The sequence below is a fragment of the Tenrec ecaudatus genome, chromosome 8 (genome assembly GCF_050624435.1).
Source record: "Tenrec ecaudatus isolate mTenEca1 chromosome 8, mTenEca1.hap1, whole genome shotgun sequence".
Taxonomy (NCBI): Eukaryota; Metazoa; Chordata; class Mammalia; order Afrosoricida; family Tenrecidae; genus Tenrec; species Tenrec ecaudatus.
This window is the reverse complement of record NC_134537.1, coordinates 163,965,935-163,980,668: the sequence shown is the minus strand read 5'-3', so window position 1 is coordinate 163,980,668 and position 14,734 is coordinate 163,965,935. Positions and strand designations below refer to the sequence as shown.

Genomic DNA, 14,734 nt, shown 5'->3' with positions numbered 1-14,734 from the left:
CTACCTGAGGGATATGGCAGGGAAGGTTGGGAGCTACTAATAATGGATACCAGAATGAAGAAAATGCTCTAATCATCTGTGAAGATGATTCCACACCTCTTTTTAACATAGTCAAACCATTGGTTGGAATGGTATGGTATGTGAGTTATATGTCCTTAACACTTTACATATATACAGATATAGAAATAAAATGGGGTTGGCAGCTATGAAACCAAGGTTGGAAATAAAAGCACTCTCATTTTTTGTTGCTGTCTTATTTATCTATTCTTTTGGTATGGAGGTTGTCTTTGTCAACTAAAGGTTAAGAACGAGCAAAAATGTTTACATCTACGTAAAACAGAGCCCCAACACACTGGTGAAGCGCGTGGCTGCTAACTCAGATATCAGTTGCTCGACCTGGCCTGCAGCTCTGCAGGAGACAGACCTGGCGATCTGCTGCTGTCCGGAAAGCAGCCCAGGAAGTCCTCCGGGGCAGTGACGCTCTGTTGAGTTAGACTTGACTGGAGGGCACACAGCAGCAGAAGTAACACGGTAGCAACAACCAAAATCCAAACACGCTGCTATGGACAAGGTTCCACTCACGGGGTTTCCGAGACGGCCCACCTTTGCAGGAGCAGGCAGTCTTCTCTCTCCCTCACAGCAGCTGGTGGATTCGAACCAAAGGCGCCAGAAGGACAGCTTAATATGGCAGTACAGCACACAGAAAATAACCTTCGACTCGGAGCCACGCAAAGGCACTCAGTGACTTCATTTTACCTATCTTAGGAGAGGATACAAATCCAAATCTTTATGGATATGAAATAAACTAATTTGTACATTTTTAAAAGCATCATAATATTGAAAAGTGAGTCCAACAACTCAATAAACTACAACAAGAAATGCTGGTCACAGTTTTTAGGGTCAAAAACTTAATACAACTGTTGATACATACATCACAGCAAAAGGTCCTCTTGGTTAACTGTCATGTCTTGATACCAAGAAGGATGAATAATTATCATCAGTCTTCAAAATTCTTTCATGAAGAAAAAGAGGCAGGGTTCAACTGGGGTTTTGCAATCCTTTAGGTCCCCACTGAAAGTATGATGAAGAAGTGCAAGGCCCGGGGGAACAGGAGACGCAACCACGGACAACAGATGGGAGGAAGTTACAGGCGAGGAAAGTTAGGAAGGAATGGGGAAGGGTGCGGTGGAGCTCTGAAGGAAGGTGAGGCAGTCTCTCCCCTAGTAGAAGCCGACCCTTTAAGGGTGAATATACTCAATCTTATAAAAGCAAATTCCATGCCAGAATTCATGATGTGAGGCACTGCAGCTGGTGCCTATCTGGTAAACCTTTCTTTTAAATAACTGCTCCCAGGGACACAATGGATTTTTGAGTGGGACTGCTAGCCACAGATGAGGTCAGCAGATTGGATCCACCAGTCACTCAGTGGGGGTAGAATGGGGCTTTCTGCTCTCGTAACGACTGACAGCTTAGGAAATCCAAAGGGGCAGTTTTACTCTGACCTGTAAGGTGGCTGTCAGTAGGGACTGACTTGAAGGCAGTAAGTTTTGTCTTTGTTTTGTTTTCCAATGTCAGTGAGTTTGGGCTTAGCGCTCCCTTTAATGGATTTTTATCTTATCAAGGTAAGTGTGTTCTATGTTCTAAATGACAGATAAGGGCATTAGATGGCATCCAATAAAAAAAGAGCAGAGGGTGCCAAATGTCCTCAATTCTGCTCTCAAAAGAAAACTACTTTCAATTATTTTAGCCGCATTTTTCTTTATTTCCATATTTCTAAATTTTATGCTTAGATATGACTTGACAATGAAATGTTAGCTATTTCCTGTCGACGACAGAGAATGAGGCTCTTGTATCATAATTTCCTTAGCCCCCTGCCATCATGTGTAATCATTCACTCACATAATCACACTACCCTGTTTGTTCAAGAGACCAGGTGCCCCAGTGAATCAGGGGTTGGGATGGTCGCTGAAAAGCCGGAAACTCAAACCCAGCAGATGTTCAGAGGGAGAAAGAGGAGGCTGTGTAATCTTGTAAGACTTACAGCCTTGTAATGACTTACAGCCTTGCACACCCATGCTCTTCGGTGCTGCCAAGTCCATTCTGACTCACAGTGACTCCAACAGAAGGCAATACTGCCCGGTCCTGAGCTGTCCTCACCCTTGTTCTTATGTTTGGACCCCACAAAGCAGGCCCTGTGTCAGTCCATCGTGTCCAGAGCCTTCCTCTTGTCCACTGCCCCTCCACTTTATCAAGCACGATGTCCTTCTCCAGGGACTGGTCCCTCCTGACAACATATCCAAAGTTCGTCAAAGTCTCACTACCTTTGTCTTGAAGGAGCACTCTGGCTGTACTTCTTCCAGAACAGATTCATTTGTTCGTCTGGCAACCTCTATTGGTACCTGACATGTGTGTCACCAGCACCATTTATCTGTTCTTCTTTGGCCTTCTTTAGTCACTGTCCAATGGCCACAAGCATGTGAGATGATTGAAAATGCCATGGCTTCGACCAGGCGCATGTTGATTTTCAAAGTAACATCCTTGCTTTTCAATACTTTAAAGAGGTCTTGTGCCACTGATGTACCCAATGCAATGCATCCTTTGATTTGTGGCCGTTGCTTCCATGAGCACTGATTGTGGATCCAAGCAAGCTGAAATTCTTGACAACTTCAACCTTATATGCGTTCATCATGATGCTACCTATTGGCCCAGTTGTGAGGATTTTGGACTTCTTTACATTGAGTTGTAATCCATACCAAAGGCTGCAGTCCTTGATCTTCATCAGCAAGTGCTTCAAGTCCTCCTGGCTTTCAGCAAGTAACATTGTATCATCTGCATAGGGAGGGTTGTTAATAAACCTTCTTCCTATCTTGACACCACCTTCTTCACATAATCCAGCTTCTCAGATTATCTGCTCGGCATACAGATTGACTATGCACAGTGAGAGGATACACCCTCTCACACCTTTCTTGATGTTAAACCATGCGGTATTCCCTTGTTCTGTTCACGTTAAACAAGCAAAAGCTCACTGCCAGAGTTGATGCCAACTCAAAATAACCCTCTAGGACAGAGTAGAACTGTCCCTCTCAGTGTCTGAGGCTGTCGCTCCTAGTGGGAATAGAAAACCCATCCTTCTTCCTAGGAGTTCCTTGCAGATCCAACAACTACCTGCAATCCCTCTATCGGTTCCCGATGGGCCCAATGAAGTGTTCTGGAACCCCCTTCTCGTCGAGGTCACCCATAGTCTGTTAGGATTGACGCCCTTTGCATACACACAGTGCTCATGCGTTGGAATCGACCTGCTGGGCAGGGTTTGCTGTTTAATCCTGTTTGCTTGGAGTCACGGGGTAAAACAAATGGTTCACGTGCTCGGCTGCCAACTACAAGATTGCAGGTTCAAGTCCACCCCAGGGAAAGTGAGGAAAAAAGGTCTGGTGATCTGAGCTGCCAGCCCCTGTACCCCTCTAAGAAACTAAGCAGCACACTCTGTTCCGATGCCCATGCAGTCCCAGGAGGTGAAGTCAACAAAACAGCAACTGGATGGTTTGGGTATTTGTTCAATAGTCAGTCAGTATAACACTACAATAGTCTATGATTACTTCCTATTCTGGACAAATTTTGTTTTTTTGGTGGGGGGGGAACAGCATCTATCCACTTGGCAAAATTTCTATTCGAACCTGTCAACCAAATTGGAAAATTCTCTCCAACCTAACTGGGGCATGAACAATGGTGGCAGACAATGGACGGTGCCTTCTCTTTGCTCAGGCATGCCCCTGCGCTCTGACCAGGGATGTGCATTGCTGCCTATACCAGCTCTCCAGCCTTCCTCCAACTTCGGACGTCTGGTTTAGAAATTTGCAGGTTTCCAATCACTTTCCTCATATCTGGCCCGAAGTTGTCTACTGTATTCTCTTGTGAATTCCCGGCCCTCTGCTAAAATATCCCCCTTTCACAGCTAGCACTACTATTTATTATCTGCTTTGTTATTTTTTCCTTTCCCCATTCTCTACCTTGTTAGACATGTATTTCGTTTTCTAAGAACCAGTTTTGGTTAAGGGAATGTCTGCAGGAAACGGCATAAAGGTTAAGAACACTGGTTGTCCAATGTGATGGTTCCTGCGTTAACCAGCTGTGGAACAAGGGCAAGTCATGTCAACTGGCTGTGCTTCAGCTGCTGCATTTGTCAGAAAGGACATCGTAATCCCAAACCTTCTCTAAAACCTTAACTGAAGGGATGGCTGCTAAAAAACAAACAAACATGTATACTGGTACACATAAGCACTTGATACACAGGGAATCCAGGACAGATAAACCCCTCAGGACCAATAGTGAGAGTAGCGGGGGAGGTTGGGCGAGAAATGGGGAACCAATCACAATGATCTACATATAACATGCCCCCCCCACTGCACAGGGGGCGGGGGGAGGAACAGCAGAAAAGTGAGTGAAAGGAGGGAGGAGACATTGGTCAGTGTAAGACATGAAAAAAAATTTTTATAAGTTATCAAGGGTTCCTGAGGGGTGGTGGGATGAGGAGCTGATACCAAGAGCTCAAGTAGAAAGGAAATATTTTGAAAAGGATGATGGCAACATATGTGCTTGACACAATGGATGTATGTATGGCTTGTGGTAAGAGCTGTTAAGAGCCCCCAATAAAATGATTAAAATAAACAAAAAGATATGGGTGCTACAGCAAAGTATGGTGAAGTAAAGAGACAGTGAGTGCCCAGCAATAAGAACAGCGCCTAGGATCTTCCAGGCTTATCTTCCGCCAAGCAGCCATCTAAGTGAGGAGCCAACTAGGCCCACATGGAAGCAGCATACCAGCCTGTGCAATCTAAGGATTGTAAATAATGAAACCCAAATCCAAAGGAGGGGACAGTATCAGAGCTTCATATGCGAGCCCCTGTCTGCAGAGGGCTCTAGGTGACAGCAGAACCCCACAATCCCTTTGCAGGGGCCCGCTTGGAGCAGGCCTCATTTTAAAGTTGTTCCGTGTCTGCGTATTTTCCACTTTCTCTTTGATGGACGTTTTTCTGTTTTGTTTTGTCCTTGTTATTGGCTCTGTTTGCTTGCTTGCTTTATATGATTTTGTTTTGTAGGGTTTTCTGTAGATGAAGTCCATGATAGATAGACCTATAGAGACAGTAGTAGCTGAGTGGGGACATGGCAAGAGAGGATGGAGGGAAAGTGGGGAGACACAACCTTGAGTATGAGAAAATATTCAGAAACTGATGTGGTGATCATCACATAAAGCAATGGTTCGCCACCTTCCTGATGCCACGACCCTGTCATACAGTTCCTCATGTTGTGGTGACCCCCCAACCATAACATTATTTTTGTTGCTACTTCATCACTGTCATTTTGCTACTGTTATGAATTGTACTCTGCTCTCCTGCCTGGTTATCCTGCCTGTCGGCCCCCCGGGAGAATGGCTTCCAGAAGTATACGAGCATCCTAAATATCTGATAGGCAGGATGTATTTTCACTGTCACAGACTGAACATAATGAAAGCATAGTGATTCATCACAGAAACAATGTGTAATTATATGTTGTGAAATATTGATTTCGAATTATAAATAAATGAAATTTTGTCTAGAAGCATGGTATAGCATGGCTAACAGTCTTTACGCTGGGTACTTGTATGTGGGCATATCTGCATGTAGGCAGACCCACCTGGAGAAGGATAGAGGAGCGGCGTCTTGGTTCCTAAAACCATTGGAAATATGTGTTTTCTGATAGTCTTAGGCCTGTGAAAGGGTCATTCAACCCCCAAAGGAGTCACGACCCAAAGGTTGAGATCTGCTGGCATAAAGCTTAATATAATTAAATGACTAAATTGTATGATATGTGAAATATGCCAATTAAGCTATTAAAAATACCCTTCTCTAAATGGTGCAGCTTGGTGTGTCTAGAATGTTGGTACCAACAGTGTGGTTCATTCCAAACACCTGCTTTCCTTCTGCGAGTGGGTCCAGAGTTTTGTCCTCTCCAAAGCAGATGGTGCCCATGTGACCAGCTCTCATAAGCGCTTTGGGTACTGAGTCTCTATGGAGTTTCGCCGGCAGACAACATTTCACGTGCACTGTCACAGCCCATTGCTGGGGGGAATGGAATCTGAGCCTGTGGGGCCTTCCTGGGAGAGTTCTCTTGGAAGCACGTGCCTTGCCTCCTGTAGCCTGGTCCCAACGTGCCTGCCTCATCCCTTGTTGTGTCACAGGCTTTCCTGCTCCCGTCACGGCGGTGATCCGCTGTGCGTTCAATCCCAGGCTTATCCTTTTGGTGGACAACCTCAATTGGCGCTAGTCATGAAGACCTTGACACAGAGGCCCTCACCTTTAAGGTTAGCACAGGAAACACAGGTATCCAGTTCATCAGGCTCCATCAACCCTCAAGACATAACAAAGACAAGAGGTGTGGGGATGTGGCAGGTCTGTAATCGTCTAGCAGGAGGGACGGAACCGAAGGGACCATTTTGAAAAGTTACGGTGAAAGAATTTTCTCCTTGCATTGCCAAGGCCCAGCTAGCTCGGAATGGTTCTAAAGAGGCAGCTCCTGGTCTCTCGGTCCTGCCTCTGAAGAGGTCTAACAACGGAGTGAAGACACTCGGGAACTCAAAGGCTCTGACACCAAACCAAACCCTGATTCACAGACAAAGGAATGCAAGAAGGGTTTTTCTAGACGCGCTGACAAGCGTACATCCCTGAGCCCTGATGCTCCCATGCTCATGTCTACCACTCACAGCAAAGCTCCATCCTCGCTGAGGATGCTGCCAGCACCCGAGAGAAGGGCATGCTCTAGAGACCCAGAGCCATGCAGCAGTGGGGAGCTTACACTGAATGGTGAGTACGCCCTCCAAACCAGGGGCTGGTGAGTTCCCGCCCGTGACACTGAGGCAGGATGCAAGGGCTACAAGGCATCCAACGCCCCACTACATCCTCCGGAGTGGATCCCATTCTGAATTTACAAATGACATGCTACCACGGAAGGTGGAGAATTGAGAATTGAGATCTGTGACTAGCTTTGCCCTCCCTCAAATACCCGCTCCTTCCACTCCAGCAAAGTGCCTCCCGGGGGCGGTCTTCTACTTTCTGAGGGCAGAGAGGATGGTGTTGAACGCACAGATTTGATTACACATCAGAGATATTTTTTCAAAAGCAGTGAATTCCACCTCCCTTCCCGATATTCATTTTATTTGTTAGTAGCAAAAGAGTCAAAAAAAGGAATACACTCCCTCTGCTTATGTACGGTCAAGTCTGGTCTACTGACAAAGGGGAACACTCTTACTAGAAAATGGGCAGGCATCTTCCTTAGTACCGTGTTTCCCTGAAAGTAAGATATCCCCTGAAAATAAGACCTACTTACAGTTTTGCCTCTTGCTGAAATATAAGGCATCCCCCGAAAATAAAACCTCCTTAAAAATAAGGTCTCCCTGATAATAAGCGCCCCCCCCCGCCCCCCGAAGCTACCGTAACTCTGGATCATAGTGGCGGGCGCTGCCACACAGCTCACTGTTGGCTGCAGCGCAGCTGGAGCAGACAGGAAGTGCGAGGTCTCTTTAATAAAACAATAAACAATAAATGTGTACCGCATTCTTATGCATGGAAAAATAAGATATCCCCTCAAAATAAGACCTAGTGCATCTTTGGGAGCAGAAATTAATATACGATGCTGTCTTATTTTCGGGGAAACAGGGTAGATGGCACAAGATAAGGATGTGTAAATATGCCGTGGGGCTAGAGCACTGAAGATGACACACAAGCATGAATATACAAAGTATATACTAACAAAGTATGTACTGGTATCGATCAGTGTGCATCAGTAGGTGTGCTTGTGTGCCCGGGTGGGGGAGGGCTCGAGCACATTCAAATGTCAATAAAAATTGAACATGGAGATGAAGCAGGAATTATTAAAATCTGATTTATTTAGAATAGTAATTTCTTTTATATAGTTTTAACTGCTACTAATATGAGTTATATGACTAAACCACACTCATACATTCTGGTCAAAGACTGATTGGAAAATTAACACTACAGCATGCAGGAGCGAAGCACACTTTACTAACCACAGCAGAGTTCAATCAGGGACCATCTTTATTCCCTGCCTTTCTTTCTATTCAGTTCCCCCACCCAACCCCTGAGAGCAGAAAGTTATACCAATACCTCAACCGAAATGTTTGAGAAAGATTTTTCCAGTGATAAAAAATTAACCTCAAAATTCTTACCATCATGAATTTCGTAAGCCAAACTAGTGATCTTCTGCGTAATTATCATCATTGGGCTGTAACAAAATAAAAGATATATATTATAAAGAAGTAAAAGTAATTAGGAAGAGTCTTGATTTTGCTTATATGAATACAAAATCTTACATTTTTTAAATACTAAAGGGCCATCAAAGGATTTCAAAGAACTGACTCATGAGCTACTAAGTTTGGGGAAGGTGTAGGGAAACCGGGGCCTCTCCTGGGGTTAAGATGTGGGAGGCTGGGGGTGGGGACAGGCTCTGCCCATGAAAAACCACCTGCCGGAGTCAGCAATAGTCTAGCACCAGGTCATCATTTCCTGCACTGTCCCCAAGGAACCCTAAAGGGACCCTGACCTCTTGGTTTGGACTCAGTACTTTGTGCAAACACAGCTTACCACCGAAGATGAGCATCATAGGTGTTTTGGGGAGAAGTAGAGAACAACACAACACAGTCGGGAAACAGGGTGAATGAAACACAAAGGCAAAGGTTCCTGTCTCTCTGGAGCCCAGTTGATGAAAATTATGCAAAGCATTTAAATCAAGGCACCTTTCAAATGGGGTAACTTTAAAATCATGTGACAAGCAAGAAAATGGCAGTATTTTCCCATGCAATGAACCTCTAATTGAACCAATAGCTGAGAAAGGGGGTGGGGTGGGGAGAGAACCATCCATATAAGGGAACTATTAGGAACCAATTTTAACATGTAAACTATTATATCAGCTTATACAGACCAATATTGAGGAATAGTGAGCTACACTTATTTATCTTACTGTCTGAAACTGCAGACGCCAAGGCGATGGTGTTTGCCTGCAGACAGACTAAGCTCTCCAGGGTGCAAGCCTGCCTGGGTCACTGCACACCCTTGAAGGAAGCTCAGGTGGGTAGCCAGCGTCTGGCCTTCGAGTCCCTACCTGCCTGGTTGTCGCCTTGCGCTTTCTTAGAAGTGACACTTCCTAACTTATTAGGGTGCCCTGCCAACTGCAAGCAAGCAGCAGTATCCTTCCAGTGAGAGATCAGATCCCGGGCCTGGGCCTCTGAGAATTTACAACGTTACTGCTTTACCCAAGAAACAAAAATCTCTTAAAAACTGGCAGACCACAATTGCCTTTGAACTCCAAATTTCCCTTCAGTTCCCTTAAAAACCACTCCTTCTGTGGCACCACTCACGCACAGGAAATTATTCCTCAGCCACCCACTCGCCAGGCTGCTCTGACGGGCACTCGCTGCTGTCTCTCTCCAGCAAGTTACCCTTCATGCCCCTGAGATTATAAAGATGCCTGGCCCTTTGCTGTTCCTCGGGAAGAAAACCTGATCTCATAAACTACGCCATCATTCTCCTCCTGGTTTAGCTCTCTCTCCAAGTTCGTTCTATCGACTCAATGACATGAGATGATATGAAACAAATCTGTCTTACACACACGCACACGCACGCGTGGCTGAAACTGCTGTGAAAGTAGATAAAACACATTTGCCATTTCGACATTTTCAACCTTAGTGTATCAATTACATTAATCACACTCTACAATCACTATCCATTCCTGAGGCCAAAGTCCCAGTCGTCCAGAGAGAAACACACTCACTGTTCTCTAAATGATGGTTCCCTCTATCTCTACAGGTACGCCTAGTCTGACCCTAACACAGGACTGAAAGCATACAGCTGGCAGCGGAGACACTGGCTTGAATCCGACTGAGACAAGAAACCCCGGTCAGGCTTCAGGCAGCTAGCAGAAGGCAGGAGGAGGCGGCTGTGGGTCTGGCCACAAGCAGGCCACAGGTACAGTCCGAGCATTAACAACAACAGGATTCTATGGTGGATTTGACCACAGCAACCAACTAGAAGGATGGAGAGGATGGACAGAAGAAAAGCACAGGTGGAAAAGGCGGGGGGGGCGGGGGCAGTGGTCCGTGGGAATGCCTACTGTGCTTACAGGTCAAGAAACTGACACCCATGTTGAAAAGAAGTCAAACCCTAAGTCCACTACTTAGCAACTGCATAAACATTTCCTATTTCTCAACCTGAATTTACCTACCTTTAAAGCAGGTAAAATGACAGCACTATGTCGTTTAAATAAAATGTCACCATGATATAATCCTTAACCAGGATCTGAGACAGGGCAGATGTCTCCATACAAATTAGTTCCCTTCTGCTCCCTTTGACCTCTTCATTTAATAAGGCTGGAGACTGCTACTACCCCTATACCGATGCGCTACAGTGGGGAATTGAGTCCTGCTGTGTCTAAAGCAGGTTCATTCAAGCGGAGGTACACAGGTATGTGAACAATCTGAAAATGCCGAGGGCCAAATCAATGGGTACAGACATGTGCAAAGAGATGAGAAAGTACAATTTACTTCCAACAGAGAACTGCATGGAAACACCTCAAATAAAAGACTGGCGTGAGATTGGGGGGGGGGGCGGGGGCGGGGTGGTGTGATGGGCGGGCAGAGCGAGCATCCTGAGTGAGGAAAGCAGTCACAGGTGGCTGCAGGGAAGGCTTGGGTCAGGGAAGACAGAAAAGCCAGAGGCGGCTTTGAAGGCCAGGATAGAGCACCCACTAATTGGATATTACGGAAACGCTGCACATCTTTAACAGATACCATTATACCACTCTGTTTGGTGAGTGTATCTAAAGCCAGTGGGGAAAAGCTTGGGTAAGGTGAGGAAGAGAGAGCCCAGCTAGAGTAGGTCCGTGTTTGCTTAATTTGAATGCATTAGGGGTTGTCTGCACCACACTAGAATGGTCCACCTGGCCTAAAGGTGGCCAGGGTGCTGGACACGCTGCCACAGAATGACACAGGATGAAAGGAACAATGGCGTCGACAGAGCAGTGGAATCACTGACATTAGCCCTGTTTACATCAGCAATAGTCACAACATGAGAGGAGAATCAGAGTTGTGAGGGGCCTTCTGTGACTCAGTTCCTAGGGCACAAAGAGATGTCTAAAATTAGGCTTGAAAAGGTTTGCAGAAAAAGGAGTGGTGGAAATGACAGTCACATCTGTGGCTTTCAGGCCAACCAGTCTGTCATTTCTTACACTTGAAAGGACAGCCCCTTGGCAGCCCATAGAGCGCAGTTCACGCCATACAGCATGTGAGCTGAGTAACTGGTAATGCGTTATCCGCCGAGCGTCGGACTCTATACTAATTATAAAACAAAGTCCTGTCGTCACGATCTGTGATCTGAAAGGAGGGGGATTTCACAGTGACAAGGGTGTGTGTGTATGTGTGTGTGTGTGTGAGAGAGAGAGAGAGAGAAGCAGTTCACAGAAGAATTCCATCAACGTTTAATTCCCATGTTTCCATGAAACGTTTAAAAGCTGCCTCTTTCTGCCTGGTGGCTGATGAAGCTATCCCATGTAGGGACTACAAAAACCAATATATCCCCATCAGAATTCATCACCTGCCTACCTGCCCAAACATCATGGTCGCTTTAATCTAAGATTTGGTTCTTTCCTTAATAGGCCAGGAATGACCTTTCTTGTTTAAGTCCGTATGTCTGTCCCATAATCTGATCAGGCTTTCCCCACTATTGTTCTCCACCCTTTCCCCTTGCCAGTCACCTCGTGAAACTCTGGTGGTTGTTCCCTTCTGCCGTACATGAGGTAGCTGTGGGCAGGGGCCGACAACGGACGACGACGTTACCATCCGGTACGTTTATTTCTCAGAGAGCCATCATCAGTTTCCAGGTCCTCCATTCTGACTTTCTTGTCCGTTCCTACGTTGCTCCATTGCCCACATTATTCAATATGTTTTCATGCCGAATTCACTATTGTCCAGCATATTTCCCTCTACATAAATTTCTAAATTTATCCCCCTCACCACCACCAAAGAACCAACTTGAATTGTGTTGTTTATACACATTAACTTAAAGGAAATTACCTGCATCATAATAATTTTGTCATGGTTGTTAGGTGCCGTTAAGTTGGCTCGGACCCACAAAGACCCCAGGCACAGCAGAATGGCACGGTGCCCGAGCCTGTGCCGTCCTCACCATTGCTCCTGCGCCCGCCCACTGATGCAGCCACAGCGTCGATGCACCGTCTTGAGGGCCTTCTGCTTTTCACGGTCCCTCCACGGTGCCACGTGTGATGGCCTGCCCCAGGGCGGGCCTCTCCTGGCAACGATCTCAATTATGTGAGATGAGGTCTCACCAGCCCTGCCCCTGCGGCGCACTCTGGCTGCGCTTCGTTCCACACAGAGGAGTCTGTTCTTTCAGCAGTCCATGGTACTTTCACTCCTCTTCTCCCGCACCACAATTCAAACGTGTCAACTCTTCTATGGTCCTCCTTATCTCAAGTCCAACTTTCATACGCATGAGGCAATGGAAAGTACCATGGCTTGGTATGTCCTCAAAGTCAAACCCTTGCTTTACAATACAGCGGATTTATCTACTGCAACATGCCTTTGATCTCTTGCTGCCATGAGCATTGACTGCGGATCCAAGGACAAAAGTCCATTGACAACTTCAAGCTTTTCTCCATGTAGCATGATGTCACCTATGGGTCCAGTGGTGAGGGCTTTGGCCTGGTTTACATTGACTCATTTCGAACTCATAGTGACCCTACAGAACGGAACCCAGCCCAGTCCTGCGCCAGCCTCACCCGGTTCTTGTGTTTGGGCCCACGATGGCTGTGTCCATCCACCTCCTTGAATGTCGTCTCTTTTCCTGGCCCTTTACTGCACCAAGCATGCTGTACATCTCCTGAGACCGGGGGTGCCGGGTAACACATCCAAAGCACGAGAAACGAAGTCTTGCCCTCTTTGCATCTAAGGAGCATCCTGCCTGCACCTGGAGTTTGAACACACAGGATCTCTCTCCCATCAGTCTTCCCCTATGTCTTATCATGTATTTTTTATAATTTTCTACAGTTCCTGCACATTTCTTTCTACATGCATTTCCAAACCTATTTCAGCATTTTTAAAAATTACTTTTTCAGTCTAGGATTTTTTCAACTGGTCACACTTGCAAGCTTGTGATCCTGGTAAAGAGGAAAGCAATATAAGTTCCTTTTAAGTCTCCTGTATGTTTTGGCACCAACTTCAGGTCAACTGTCCTGCAAACAGAAGCATCGGCCAGAAGAGTTCTTATCTCATCAACATCTTCAATGTATCCTGAAACGAACGGAACAATTTACCCAGTTTGGGGTCTTCGTTTTCTTCTTCTTCTCCACTCCTTTTCCAGTGGTCCACATAATAAACAATCTCACACCAATTCCTTACAAGAGTCTGGGCCTCATTTACTATGCTTTCAAGCTTCGGAGCAACAGGACAACTTATCACCACGGACATGTGCTTTATTCAAGTCTACCTCCTTCCTACCACTATTACATCCACCCTAACTAGTGGTGCTTGGATCTTTTCTGCTTATTCTCACAGCGCTCTCAAGGGCTCCGAGTGCTGGAAGACTCTCCTAGACTCCTTTCTCTCCCGGGCCCATTAAAGCAAACAAATAAAACCAAGGTGCCCTTCAACTTAACTCTGTCATAAGGGTCTCTGTCAGCTAATTCAACTCTGTGTCCAGTCTTTATTCATGTACTGATTGTGGCTGTGGGGTGTGGAGCCTAGATTTACCCTGGTAAAAGCATCCATTTAGTGGATTGTGAAAGATAGCTGATCAAACCCCTGAACAATAGGGCTTGCGGAGTTTCTGGGTCAAGGAGAACATCTGCTCTCAGGAGGACAGTGCGTTCCCCGGGCCGGGAACTATCGCAAACCTAGCCCTGACTCTCCCTGTTCCCATCCTTTGTGGCTGTAACAATAGCTGCTAAGTGTGTGCGGACAGTCCACGCTCTGGAATGGGGTCCTGTGAGTCCTTCCCGAGGATCCTTGACCCAAAACAGGTAGCAGGTGCCAGCACGTCACAAAGTAAAGGCTCCGTGTGGATTACGAAGCTTTCGGCTGGCATCCTGGAGAAACGTAGCCCCGGCTTTCTGACCAGTGAGCCAGCAAGATGGGACATGTGGCCTCCCCAAGTTTGTCGCCAGTACCTTGACAGCTTGCAGGGCAGTATCCTGTTTCTGTGTCACCTCTGACCTAGGATAAGCTAGAGAGGGACTCAGGAGGATGGCTGGCCATGAGAATGGAGAAGCAAGTGCATTCCCACCCAGTTTGGGGATTACATGAATGCTGAGCCTTACCGGGGGCGGGCTCAAGCGTCACACCACGGGCTAGATAATTTAAACCAGTAGGTTTTATGACTAGGTTGTCCGCATCTTCTTCAAAGGGTTCCTGCGCGGACTTAAAACATTTCAAATGAAATGGCAATAGTCAAAGCGCAAGAGTTCCAGACAGCGGTGAACACAATGCCACCTGCAGCTGGCCTGTGGTCTGCAGGGCCGAGAAGCTTCCCGCAGAACATGAGCGAGGCTGACCTGCAGGCACGCAGCCGCTCTGCTCTTCACACACCCTCCCTCAGCTCTGTGAAGAGGCATCCCACAAGGTCAAGGTGTGGGAGCCGGGCCCCCTCACTGATGGAGTGTGTGTGTGCAGCAGAGGCTC

General features: G+C 46.5%; 1 protein-coding gene across 1 annotated transcript in view; it reads right to left on the bottom strand.

Annotated features, from left to right (window-relative positions):
• Nucleotides 1–14,734, bottom strand: part of MBOAT2 (membrane bound glycerophospholipid O-acyltransferase 2) — a 174,395-nt gene that overhangs the window by 62,513 nt on the left and 97,148 nt on the right. Inside the window, exon 5 of the mRNA XM_075557133.1 lies at nt 8,219–8,274. Coding sequence (XP_075413248.1) covers nt 8,219–8,274 — 56 coding nt within the window. The remainder of the gene's footprint in view (nt 1–8,218; nt 8,275–14,734) is intronic.